Here is a 13,398-nt window from a genome sequence, read left to right as displayed (position 1 = left end):
AAGCGCCTGGTGCCCCTCTCGCCCCTTTGCCACACTCCCCGGCGGCGGCACAGCCCGGGTGCCTGCATCACGGAACTGGGGAGCTTGCCCGGGGAAGGGAGGGCAGGGTGCGAAGACATTTTATCTTTCCCTTCCAACCATGTTTTTGTGATGGAACCCAGGAAATTACAAGGTTGAAATGGTTAAACAGGCACTGAGGAACCTCACTAGACTCTCGAGTTAATATGTTATTATTCGTGATTATTTTTAATGACTGGAACACCACACGTAGTCTCAGAGCCGCTGCCTCCGCCCAGGATCTGGCAGCTGGCCCCAAGCCCCGCTGGGGTCGTGCACCGCCCAGACACCCTGACCCCGGGGGAGGGGACACCGCCCCCCCCCGCCCCCGCCACACACACACACACACACACGCACCCCGTTCTGCTCTGTGCCAACGGCGAAGGAGGTCTGGACAGGACCTTCCTCCAATTAAAAGTCACCATTTTCTCAAAAGGGAGCCTTGCAGGAAGAGGTCCATTTTCAATAAAGAATCGGTTTTCAGTTTTTGTCTTCAAACTCATGAGAGACTCTCAGGAAAGGACGGGGAGGTCCCGGCGACCTTGGCCCAGAGCTGCCTGCCCCTACCCAGCGGTCCCCTCCTCCTTCAAGCCTGGGGCGGAGGGGGGGTAGGGGGGGCCCAGGACACACAGTCTTTACCCCCCTTTCTCCAAGCTCAAGTGCTCACAGAAGCTGTGAAGGGCTTCCCCCAAGTCAAGGTTGCAGGTGGGAGTAAAGAGTCAAATTCCAGGCTTATCTTCAGAGGAACCTGAGATAAGGAGATAACACCTCCTCCCTCCTCTCCTACCCTCTGCCCTTGGCCTTTGCTGCCAGGAAGTGTGTGTGCTCTGGACAGGCACACTAGGGAGGTGCGGATGCCCTCCTGATGGTGCCCCAACCACCACCCCACGCCCCTCAAGAGAACCTTCTCCCCACCAAGGCCGGCAGCTGGGGCTGCAGATCGAAGCAAACCTCAACGTATTCTCCCACGTGGCGAGCAATCCTTTTGCCTTTGGAAACGTGCTCGGGCAAGGGACGCAATACTGTGGGAAGTTCTGTTTTCTGCAAAGCCTCGGGCCTTGAAGCCAAGGGTCCCAGTCCCTCCTCGGACTCCCGCCCCCACCTGCCATCCCCTCTCCGGTGTTGACGGTGCTCCCAGCCCACGGTCCGCCCGGCTACCAAGCGCCAGCGGAAGGGCCCGCTGGTTCTGGTGTGGTGCCCTCGGCCGCGGTTGCTGAGGCTCAGGGTTGGGGCCCGGCTGCAGGGCCGGAAGAGAAGGCCCCAGGCGGTGGCCGCGTCGCGGGCAAGGGCTCTGCGTGTGCGGCAAGGAACCAGGGCGCACGTCCTCCTCCAGCTCGGACCACATCTTCGGGCGGGTGTTCAGCCTGTCTGAGCATCTTGGCAGATGCAGACTCGTGAAAGATCACTGAGTGCCTCCTCTGCACCGGGCACTGTCCAGGGAGCGGGGGACACGACGGTGACCCAAAGTGCCCTGGCTACTCCTGGGGCCCCTCCACGCGGGCATCTGGCTCACACCTCGGGAAAGAGGTGTCACCAGATGGCCACGTCTGTCACACAGCCATCGGTGCTGACCAAGGACCCACAGAGCCCGTCCCTCAAAGGTTCACCAGCGGGGCATCTGGACTCTGGGCCCCACCCGTAGAAACTACATTGCCCTGTGAAATCCGAAGTTCAGGGGTGCCTGGGGGGGGCTCAGTCGGTTAAGCAGCCAACTTCAGCTCAGGTCACGATCTCACCATTAGTGAGCTCGAGCCCCGCGTCGGGCTCTGGGCTGACCGCTCGGAGCCTGGAGCCTGCTTCGGATTCTGTGTCTCCCTCTCTCTCTCTGCCCCTCCCCCACTTTCTCTCTCTCCCTCAAAAATAAACAAACGTTAAAAAAAAATTTTTACATCTGAAGTTCAGATAAACAACAGATAATCTTCAAGCATTATCCCTTGCCCTCCCAGGCTCTCCTCTGAGTGACAGAAGAGATGCCGTCCACGGGACGAGGTCTCCAGGTCCCCCGGTCTGCCACCCAGCGAGGGGCTTGGGAGGAGAGCGGAAGGTGGGAGCAAGGGAGAAACGGGGTACCTCCTTCCCGCTCTCTCTGCCTTGGGAAGTCACGTCTGGCCTCTGCCGAAAGCTGCAGCCCCTGTCAGGCAGGCCCGCCTTCGTCCCCAGCGTCGGGGGACTCTGGACCGGTGACAGGACCTCCTCCCTCTGACCCTCCGATCTGGCAGGGAGGGGATGGGGGTGGCCTCCTGCTGCGGAAGATCTATAGGTCGTCTTGGCAAAGCCACCGAGAAGGGCCCTGACAACGTGTCGACACGGTCAAACGTTCTTGCAAAATTTGCGAACCAGGAAATACCTTAAATCCAATCGGCTAAAATCCCTGTCTGTGTCCACTCTGAGCTCCTGCCCAACACACTCGTCCTGTGCAAGGAGCCACCAGAGGGGTACTGCCGTCTGGGGGTGCCGGCCCAGGAGAGGTTGGATGGAAAGCTATGTAGTTGGGACTCAGCTGGGTTGCATTTACACAGCTCGCACCTTTCTGCGTCTGCTTAGGTGACCGCTGGCCATTCCGCGGAGGGAGCCCAGTGATGCGCCTTCTGGTTCCCGTCCCCACCCGTGTGCTGCGCAGGGCAGGGGCGTGGCCCGAGTGCATGCCAGAAAAATGTGGGCAGAGGGGGAGAAGCAAGATGTGGCATGTATGGAGCCAGAAGCTCGTCTACGGAAAACCATTCCAATCACCAGACAGAGTTGTAAGCAGAGAATTCAGTTCTCGTCCACGTTGAATCAAAACGACAAGTATCCCTGGCCAGGAATAAAGGTACAGTTATAAATGCCCTGTACTTTTATTTTTAAGGTTTATTTTTATTTTTGAGAGAGTGAGAGAGCGCACGCAAATGGAGGAGGGGCAGAGAGAGAGAGAAGGGGGGGGGGGCAGAGCATCCGAAGTAGGCTCTGTGCTGAGAGCACGGAGCCCGCCGCGGGGCTCGAACTCACGAACCGCGAGATCGTGACCTGAGCCAAAGTGGGACGCTCCACTGACTGAGCCACCCAGGTGCCCCGCAATGTCCCATACTTTTCTGTGTCTTTCTTAAAAACAGAAATTATCTTCAAGATAGAATTTATCAGAATTCTTGTGTTTAGAGAGCAAAAATCGTGGCAATATCACAAACTGTGAAGTCACACTTTTTAATGCATCCCAACTACTGAAGATAAAAAAAATAAACTTTGAGTAACCAGGAAGATGAATGAAATTTCTCTTCTCTCTCTTTCTACCTCTCTCTCTCTCTCTTTCTGTTCGGAATAAATGATATGACCAAGTCCTCAGGTAAAAGAAGCGATCAGAGCGTGTAGCCAAAACGGTAGGAAAAAAAAAAAAAAAAACACTGCTTTGGAGACAGGACAAGTAGTTGATTGATAAAAGCATTCTTGGGGCGCCTGGGTGGCTCAGTCGGTTAAGCGTCCGACCTCAGCCAGGTCACGATCTCGCGGTCCGTGAGTTCGAGCCCCGCGTCGGGCTCTGGGCTGATGGCTCGGAGCCTGGAGCCTGTTTCCGATTCTGTGTCTCCCTCTCTCTCTGCCCCTCCCCCGTTCATGCTCTGTCTCTCTCTGTCCCAAAAATAAATAAAAAACGTTGAAAAAAAAATTAAAAAAAAAAAAAAAGCATTCTTACGTTTCTGGATTTTTCTGGTGCTTATGGTATATGCCAGCTGTTTAAAATTTACAGTTTGGGGGCACCCGGCTGGCTCCGTTGAGGTTGTGAGCTTGAGCCCCACGTTGGGCACAGAGATTACTTAAAAACTCAGATCTTTTTGGGGCGCCCAGATGGCTCGGTCGGTTAAGCGTCTGACTCTTGGTTTTGGCTCAGGTCGTGATCTGGTGCTTCGGGAGTTCGAGCCCTGCGTCGGGCTCTGTGCTGACAGCTCAGAGCCTGGAGCCTGTTTCGGATTCTGCGTCTCCCTCTCTCCCCCCCTCCCCCGCTCACACTCTCTTTCTCAAAAATATATACACGTTTCAAAGAAAAGAAACAAAAATAAACAAACTACAGTCTTCTTTAAAAATAAAATAAACCTTGTGATGTGTTGTCACTTCCTCCCTCATCCTAAACAAGAAATCACGTTCATACTTTTCAAGAGCTGTATACACCCCACGCCACCTGGATCTGCCCCCGGCTGCCCCTGTCCGCCGCCCGTGTGACAAATTCCCCACCCTGAAGCCCTTCGGTTCCGAGTCCTCAAGCGATTTGTTTCCTGGTGAGACACCAGTGCAAACGGCCCACGCGGGAGACAGAAGAGATTAACAAAGGGCCGACGGACCCCCGGGAAGATCTAGGGTAACGTGGAGAATGGTTATAATCAGAAACTGCCGACCACGGCAAAAAGGGGCAGCAGGAAGGTGCCCCAGAACACGGTGAAAGGCTTCGTCCGTCTCCGGGCCCCGCTGCTTAATGGGCCCCCGAGTCACCCAAAAGGCAGCGGCGTTTCATCCAAGCTTTGGATGGTGGTCCGAGCATAACCGGAGGACAAACCACAGAGAGAGGTGGGGTCAGGGGTGCAGAGGCCCGGGAAGAGCTGGCGAGGGGAGTCAGCACCCACAGAGGCCCAGCGGGCAGGCGGCGCTGTTGACCGGCCTGGAGTTCCAGAAGTCTCTGCGGGAGTAACCAGGCAGCAGAAGGAATGGTCATCAGGAGAGGTGACTGGTCACCTGGGGCGACTGGCCCCAAGACTAGGGCACACAGGCTGGCCCAAGGAAGCCGAGGGACACCTCCCAGGGTCCAGACGCACCTGTTCACGGGGCCAAAGGAGGGACAAAGAGAAGGGGGTACTCCTGGCATCACTCGCCAGCCAGAGACAGGAGTCAAGCCCTGTAGGCAAGTGGGCCAGTCTTTTCCTGAGCTTTAATAAAAAACATTCTCTATCCTCACATGGCGGGTAAGGGGACACTCTGGTCTCTTCCTCTTCTTACGGGACACCAATCCCACCAGGGGGGCCCCACCCACAAGGCCACCTAAACTGAATTACCGCCCAAAGGCCCCACTTCCAAACACCACCCCCCTGGGGATCGGGGTTCGGACGCAGGGACTTGGGGTCGATGTTTCAAACACGCGAATCCTCAAAGCTCACTGAGAAGCAGAGCAGATGGCACTTTCTGTTCTTCCGATGTCCTTACAAAACGCAGCGGTAGGAACCCTGGTCTGGCCACGGAGGCAAGCCCAGGAATGAAGGAAAAAGGGCGGCGGCGTGCGTGACGTTTTATGAAGCTAATTACCTGGAGACATTTCCAGAAAGCAACAGCCCGTGTCCCACAGCTAGAAGCACACCTACTGTTAAGATCTTCGGCTCAGCACAGAACCCTCGACCGGAGTCCTGGGCCCACTCCCAGCCATCACAGAAGAGGCTGCAAGTCAGCAGCTAGGAAGGATGGCTACATCAACCACGGGACATCCACTCCGAGAGCCACTGAAGTTACAATTCTGGGATCCACGCAGGACATCTGACTTCAAGCGGAAGGAGCAGAATTAAAATGGTTTTTCCAGGGAACACGAGCCTCCTCTGATAATCAAATCAAATGATACGTAGGCCTGTGCGTGTGGCCAAGGGTGCACGAAAAGCAAAAATTATGACCAATGGGACTGAAGAATCTGTCCTTCCCACTTCCTGTTCACAACGGCCATAGGTTAGGAGCCAAACAAACAACCGGGGGGGTCGAAAAGGCAAAAGACAGAGTAAGAGGCACGGCGTTTATTTTTAGAAAGTTTTCCTTTAAGAAAACAACAACAGGGGCGCCTGGGTGGCTCAGTCAGCTGAGCGTCCGACTTCGGCTCGGGTCATGATCTCGCGGTCCGTGAGTTCGAGCCCCGCGTCGGGCTCTGTGCTGACAGCTCGGGGCCTGGAGCCTGCTTGGGATTCTGTGTCTCCCTCTCTCTCTGCTCCTCCCCTGCTCGTGCTCTGTCTCTCTCTCAGAAATAAATAAACATTTAAAAAATTTTTTGAAAAAAAAAAGAAAACAACAACAAAAAAGGTACACACGCAAAGGTCTGGCCGCTCAAGTGTCAACCCCCGGCTCCCAGGAAGCTGCGACCATCCAGAACGGACTAGATCTCCAGGGCTGAGGGTGTGCCGCAACTCAGCACCCCCCCACCCCATGCCACCACCTCCCCCTCCCCCTCCCTGGCCTCACAGCGCCGCCTCTGTGTGCGATGGGATGTTTCTCCCGGACCTGCGTTCCCCACACTGTCTACACTGGGGCACCTCTGTGCAACAGAAGTCACGGTGTTGTTAGCGACTTTCACAAACTAACCCCCAAATCCGTCTGAAGTTGATTAGCCGGGTTCTTAACAGGCTGATCAGGAAGGCAACGGGCGTTGGATTTAACCCACTTCCAAGTGGCTTGGGTTACAGGAGCTTTATTCTCCCGCTGGGATCTGATCCCCGGTGGAAACAGGAGGCACGGTCCACCGGGAAGGCTGTGAAAGCCCCAGGATGCAGGTCAGATTGAGCCGCGGGCCAAGCCCGGGGCTGCCTGCCAGCTCGCCTCTGCCCAGCCCTTCCTGGTAACCACACTCCCCAGGAGCGGTCTCCAACTGGGGCAGGCAGTCACTGCCGCCTGCCTTTCAGCCGCTGCCCCAACACGCCTGGCCCGGCCGGGACAAGGGGCCCTGGCACAGCCCTCGGGGACTTCCACGGGTGCCGTGGCCAGCCCTGATTCCCAGGTGCAGCCTTGAGGGCCCCACAAGGCCCAGTCACCGCCTGGGCATCCCCGCACCACCCCTTGAACCGCCCAGGACGAGCAAGGCCTCTCCAGGAGCCAGAAAGGGGGCAGTGGACAAGCCCCCCCATCGCCCTAGCTCGGCCCCACTCTGAAACCCCCAGCCAGGGAGGACACAAGACGCGGCTCTCCGGGGGGTGTCAGTCAGCAAGACAGAGGTCTTTCCTGCCCTCCTCGCCCCACCCAACACTGGGGCCCACACCTGCGGGCCGGGGTGGCCCTTGGGGATCCCTGTTCCCCAAGACGACAGGCCTCTGCAGGTGTGGAGCCAGCATCGCTGGGAGCGCGACCGGTGACGTGTGCTCCCGCCAGAGGAGGCGGGCGGCCGGGCTCGGGGCCACCCTGTGACCCGGATCATCTTACTGTCCCCGCCGCTGCCCCTTTCCCCGCCCTGGAGGCCCGCAGGCTGCCAGCAGTCACGCTTCAGAGAACCAGGTCAGATTAGGACGGGAACAAAGCCCGGCTCTTACAGAGCTCCAAAAGGCCCGAGAGGGCAAGACGCCTGGGAGCCGCCACCCCCTTCACCACTGCAGTGGACCTGGGCGCCGGGTGGGGACAGGGAGATAAGGCAGAGAGAAACTGGTTTGGGAGCAGAGTACCACACTCAACCTTGGGGACCCAAGGCCAGGCCACCCTTCCCCAGCTGCAATGGGGGCCACCAGAGTGCAGGAAGGACGCTGGGAGCCCTTCCCAGCAACTCAGCAGCGCCCGGTAGACCCTTCTGGAAGGAGCGACGGAACCCACAGGGAGAGTTGAAACGGGCCAGGAACCTCAGGGGGGACAGGCACCCCACAGCTCAGCCAAGGTCGCTCTGGGAGACCGAGTCCCTCAGCACGGTGGGCGCCGTGGTCTCGTGGGTTCTGTGTGGTCTTGTCTACAGGTTCCCAGGGGGCTGCACCGCCACTTAACCCCACTGATGTCCCCAAACACCACCCCCCACCCCGGCCACACCTAGAGCTGGGCATTCCTAGATAACAGTGCCAGCACAGAGGGCTGGGAACCCAGCCCGTCACCTCCCTCCACAGCGAGGCTCGCACCCCGGGGGCCTTGGGCCTCTCTCTCCAGCCCTCCCTCCCCCAAGGCCACCAGCTGGATCCGCCCCGGAACTGGCGCTCCTCACCCCTGGCTGGGCCCTGCACTGCCGTGGGCTGAACCTTCCTTATCGAGTACATCTTAGGCAAACTGCATATCCCACACAACAGTACCCGTGGACAAACAGCCTTGCGGAAATAAGGTCCCGCCCCCAGGTCCCATCCACGTGGGGCGGCCTGGGGCGGGCAGGAGAGTCTCGCCAGGCTGCCCAGGGAGTTGCGGGGGAGGGGACTGCCTTCTTCCTCCTGGGGTCCCTGGGTCTCCAGGTGAGATGTCCTCTGCAGACGCCCACCTGGGAGCTCCACGCCCATGGCCGGCCCCCATTGCCACCTGGGCCGGGGCTCTGGGCCTCTGCTCCTGAGAGGCAATCTCACGTCCCCTCTGCACCTGTCCTGGCTTGGACACGGAGGTGGGTGGGCAGAGCGGGGCTTCCAGAAAGACGGTGGGCGACCTCCAACTCAGGTCCCTCACACTGGCCTCTCAGAACCCCGCTGGCCTGGCTGGGAGGTGCTGGTGGGCAGGTATCTGTGAGCTGGGGCGAGCCAGAAGGCCAGGCAGGGAGGTCACCCCCGTCTCTGCGGGAGGCCAGGAAGAGGGACGGCCCCCGGTCTCGGGCTCAGTCAGCTCGCTCACATTTGTGGGGTTCAGGGATCCCCAAGTTCCGTGGTCCTGGGCACCAGCCCGCAGTAGTACAGGCTAACTGCACGAGGCAGCTCTTTCTCTCTGCCCACGTCCCCAGATGAGCCAGAGCAAACAGGCCTGGCCCCCAGGAGACAAGGGATAGCAAGGACAGGGCAGGGGAAGGGGCCAGAACAGAGAAGAGGAAGAACCTTGTCCACGCTCACCCGGCAACCCAGCCACCCGGGGTTAGCTCACTGGGGAAGTGTTCTCGGAGGTTCTTTGCCCTTCCCATAAGTCAGCTCCTAGGGCACTGGGTGTGGAGAAGGCCGCCCACTCCGGGGCCCGGCTGCGGGCGTAATCTCTCTAAGGCCATTGCCCTGGGGTCCAGCCTCCTACCCAGGCCTCTGGAGAGGTCACTACAGGGCAGAGCTTTTTAACCCCTGGTAGGCCAGGTACCCCTCTGGGAATCTCCTCAAAGCCACAACGAATCTCCGAGTAATTCCCTACTGTGGCCGGTGCACACACGGACCAATGCCCACCCCCCTGTCCCCTGTTTCTGTGGCTCGTGGGCCTCAGGGAAGCACCTGTGCCACTGAGGGTTCCCAGGGGAGCCGGGGACACTGGAGGGCAAGGTCTGTGTGACCTGGTGTGCAGCGAGGAGCCCCAGACTCAGAACACCAGAAAACCCGGGGGACTCAGGCAGCAGGCGGCTGCAACACCGAGGGGCTGCGGGAGAAGCCTGGGCCTCACTCCCGGCCTCTAAAGCCGCAGAGGTGCGGGGAGGACCGGACAGCTCCTGGACTTCCTGGCAAAGGCAGGGACACGCGGCCTTCTCCTCCTTCCTCCTGCTGATGAGGACCATGAAGACAGGGGCGCCCGGGTGGCGCGGCCGGTTAAGCGTCCGACCCTCGGTTTCGGCTCAGGTCGTGCTCTCACGCTTCCGGAGTTCAAGCCCCGCATCGGGCTCCGTGCGGGGCCTGCTGGTGCTTCTCTCTCTCCCCCTCTCTCTTCTCCTCCCCTGCTCTCTCTCTCTCTCTCTCAAAATAAATAAATTTACCCAAAGTCACTTAAGAAAATAAAAGAATGATGCTGACCGCAGCCGCCAAGGCACAGAGCAGGCCTTTCTAGGCCTTTCTACGCACGAGCTCATGCGGTCTTCGCAAGTCAGCGTCGACCCCATGTAACAAATGAACCAAGCGAGACCAAGTACCTTGCCCCGCAGTGAGGGAGGTGCCAGGCTCGGATTTAATTCCAGGAGCCCCGCAATGAACCACGGGGCCACGCGGCCTGTAGACTGACATCGGTCCTGGCCCACTGGAGCCCACAGGGGAGGTGGGCCTGGGACAAGCCTGGAGCAGCACGGGAGCTGCTGTCCTAAAGCCCCGTCTGGGCGTCTGCCATGTTCTCCACCTGGAAAGATCCTTTTTATTCTCCTACCCACTCACAGCTTCTCACTTCTCAAGGCCGCCCACTCAAACCTCCCGTCACGCCCGTGGTCCCCGCTTCCAGGGTATCGGGTAGCATCTGGAGCCCGTGTGGCGCAGGAACACAGGCAGGAAGGGCGTCATCCACCTGCTTCTTGCCCCTCCAGGGAGCATGTGAGCTCCCTGCAAGAGGGGACCACGATCTTTCCACCACCTCTGTACCCTCGCGGCCCTGCCTGTGCACGCCCAACACATGGTGTGTGTTCAACGAATGCGTACGGACCCAAGACACTTGGGATCCCCCCACAAAACATATCTTCAATTTTTTCCTCTTTCCAGGGGCGCCCGGCTGGCTAAGTTGGCTAAGCGTCCAACAGCGACTCAGATCACAGTCTCACGGTCTGTGGGTTCGAGCCCCGTGTCGGGCTCTGCGCTGTGAGCCCAGAGCCTGCTTGGAATCCGTCTTCCTCTCTGTCTTTCCCGCGCTTGTGCACACACCTGCTCTCTCTCTCTCAAAAATAAACATTAAAAAAAATTTTCCCCTTTTCAGACACTCACGAGTACTCAAAGGCAGCTCTACAGAGAACACCATCATAATCATTCCATTTATTTCCGAGCCCGTAAATAGGTCCAGAAGCAACGATCCCACTCAATCCAGGAAAGAATAAAAGCCTTCTTCATTGTCCTTGGATTTTCAATACTGGGGGATTTTTAACACCGTTTGAGGCTCCTTAATTTCGTGGCATTCATGCTACATAGGGGTCGGTCTGACTTCTGCCAAGCAGCCCTGTGGAACCGGGGCACCAGGGGAACGGGAGCGTGTTCAGAATGGGGCCGAGAGGCCACCCCGCCCCTGGGCCAGTCCCCTCCAGTCCGATCCCACACAACTACAACGGAGTGACCCAGCCCACCTTGGACCGCTGCCAGCAGGGGAACAAACTGGAAGGGGTCCAAGCCCTCCACGCACCCATCGTGCAGCACCCCGCCCCGTTAGGTACACACAGGAGCCACGGAAGCTAACTTTACAAGAGCTGGTTCCTACTCACCCCCATAAACTCTCCTTCCACTGACTGCACAAAGCTTCAGCTTTGTTGTTTTTATCTACCTGGGGGGAGGTGGAGAAGGCGTGGAGGAGAGGAGAGGTCGAGCCAGCTTGGGGGGCCCTCTGGCATCCGTGTAGGACAGCCTCCCCAGGGAAAAAGCCAAGGACCTGTGACCTGGGAGGACCCCGATCACACCCACTGTCCAGACCCACCGGCAGGACGTGAGGTGTAAGGAGACAAGGGCAAGAACAAACAGGGGTCCCTGGGCCGCACGGGGCTAGTGATCCCAGGGAGAGGGCCTCACGCAGCAGCAATGCCCACAACCATCTCAAGTATTTGGAGCATGCTGGGGAGGGAGGCCGCGAGCCAAAGCCCAGGATATGCCACCTGGAAGCCCCCTCCTCTCCCACCATCACATCAACGCACCCACGCTTCCGAGATAGAGCCGGGTTAGGGCCGCGCTGTTGGCCACAAGGGAGTGAAACTTGACATTCTAAGCCACTGACCCAGAAGGGTATTTTAAAGGAAGTTCTGAGTAACCCTCTTTGAGACACGTTATTCTTTATTACTCATTTTGGTTCCTGAATGTGGAAAGCAGGAGACTGAGAAATGACCCACAGGCAGGGGGGTGGCCCAAATGGCCTCTTCGGTTCCCAGTGAGTCCCATGATTCTGGCTTCTTATCAGTAAAAATCAAGTCACGGGTCCCTGGCAGAAAACTTCATGTCCAAATAGATTAAGAACGCAGCTAGCAAGGTGAGCAAAGGGCAGATGCCACTGAATTCAGGGCTGAGGATCCTGCCTGGACCCTTTAGGGGTGAGGGGGGAACCACAAAGAAAAAACAAGAAAAGAGAGAGGACGGAGATCTGGATTACCCTGCCCTGCCCTTCAGTGCTTGTGGCCTCAGTTTGCCCATCTGTGAAATGGAACTTCAGGGTGATGAGAGCCAGCGAGGCCTCCTCCACCCGAGTGAGGGCAGGCCCACTGGTGGAGTTAGACTGGGCGCCAGGACGCGGAGGTCGCTGTGAGACCCACCGGATGAACCCTCGTTACCCACCCCCCCCCCCCGCCCCGCCCCGCCCCCAGCGCTGCTGGGCGGTCCCATTTGGCGAACTTTCACGGCATCCGCTGGGTACAGGCAGTCCATCTGAAGGATGCTGCGCGGCCTGGACCACCAGCCCTGGAGGCTGAACCGGAGGAAATCTTCCACCAGCTCCCCCCTCCCCCCCGCGCACACCGGGACCCCAAACTCCCCGACCGGCCGGCGGCGCCCGCAGAGCCGGCGAGGATGCAAGGGGCCAGGAGAGCGAGCAGGAAGTAGGGCCAGCCCGGGGCAGCGGCCCCCACGGCAGCCCCCTCCAGAACTCCGGGCGACCCGCGGCTGACGGCGCCAGGGAACCGTGGGCCAGGTGGGGGGCGGGGCCGGCCGTGCAGGGGTCAGAGGGCCCGGGCGCCAGGACCCCCGCCCCGACCCCCGCCCCGGTGTCCCGCACGTGCGCGCGGGCCCCGCGGCCTGGGAGCAAAGGGGGGCGCCGAGTCCCTCGAGGGGCTCAACGCCTGGCGGCCCCTCGACCCCCACCCGGGGTGGGGGCCGCGTCCACCGGCCGGGCGCGAACTCCCCACCCGCCACAACCCGCGCCTGAGTCCGGCGGCCCGCCCCGGCCCAGGTAAGGAGGGCGCGTCCCGCGACCCCGACCTCCTCCCCCACCCCCACCTCCCCGCGCTCCGGCCGCGGCGCCCACCTGAGTACGACTTCTTCATGGTGCCGCCGCGGCCGCCGCTCCCAGGAAAGTGTGGCTGCGGGGCCGCGGGGCGCGGGCTCCCGGGTCGCTAATCCCGGGCCGGGAGTGCGCGGGGTGGGGCGGGAGGAGGGGCGGCCCGGCCCCGCCCCCGGGCCCGCCCCCGCCGGTGGAGGTGCGCGCCCGGCCCCGCCCCGCGCTGCACCTGGCGCGGCCCCGCCCCCGGCCCCGCCCCGCGGCCCCGGCGCAGCGTGTCCGACGGTGGGGGGTGGGGGCGCCCACATGGTCCGCGCAGGGCCCCACGCCGTCCCCCAGCGTGGAGGGCTGGCTGCGGGGGCGTCCGGCCACCTCCCTGCCCAGGGGGCGGAGAGGGCCAGGTGACCCCGGGAGAGGAGAGAGCGCGGGCAGCGGCCTCGGCACGGGCGGGCCAGCCCGGGGTGGGGGGACTGGGGGGAGGCGGTTACACAGGCTTAGTGGACCCGGGCAGGGCGAGCGGGGAACCTGTCCCTCCACCCTCTGGTAGTCAAAAGCGCAGACTGCAGTGACTCCTCCGATGAGCCCATCTGTAAAATGGGTGCGTTGGATCCGGTCATTTCCCTTCCGTCTGAGAAACATTGGTCCGCTTTGCGCCAGGTCCTGTGAGGAGGGCGGACACGGGGCGCGCGC

General features: G+C 60.2%; 1 protein-coding gene across 2 annotated transcripts in view; it reads right to left on the bottom strand.

Moving 5' to 3' along the window:
* Positions 1-12,872, bottom strand: part of SEPTIN9 (septin 9) — a 148,185-nt gene extending 135,313 nt beyond the window's left edge. Inside the window, exon 1 of one of the 2 annotated variants that reach the window (XM_027052328.2) lies at positions 12,736-12,872. In XM_027052328.2, coding sequence (XP_026908129.1) covers positions 12,736-12,754 — 19 coding nt within the window. In that variant the 5' untranslated portion in view covers positions 12,755-12,872. The remainder of the gene's footprint in view (positions 1-12,735) is intronic. The other variant, XM_027052326.2, reaches the window with a different exon arrangement.
* Positions 12,873-13,398: the final 526 nt, after the last annotated feature.

The sequence above is a fragment of the Acinonyx jubatus genome, chromosome E1, assembly GCF_027475565.1.
Source record: "Acinonyx jubatus isolate Ajub_Pintada_27869175 chromosome E1, VMU_Ajub_asm_v1.0, whole genome shotgun sequence".
Taxonomy (NCBI): Eukaryota; Metazoa; Chordata; class Mammalia; order Carnivora; family Felidae; genus Acinonyx; species Acinonyx jubatus.
The sequence above is the reverse complement of the archived record's forward strand: the minus strand, read 5'-3'. Positions and strand labels throughout refer to the sequence as shown.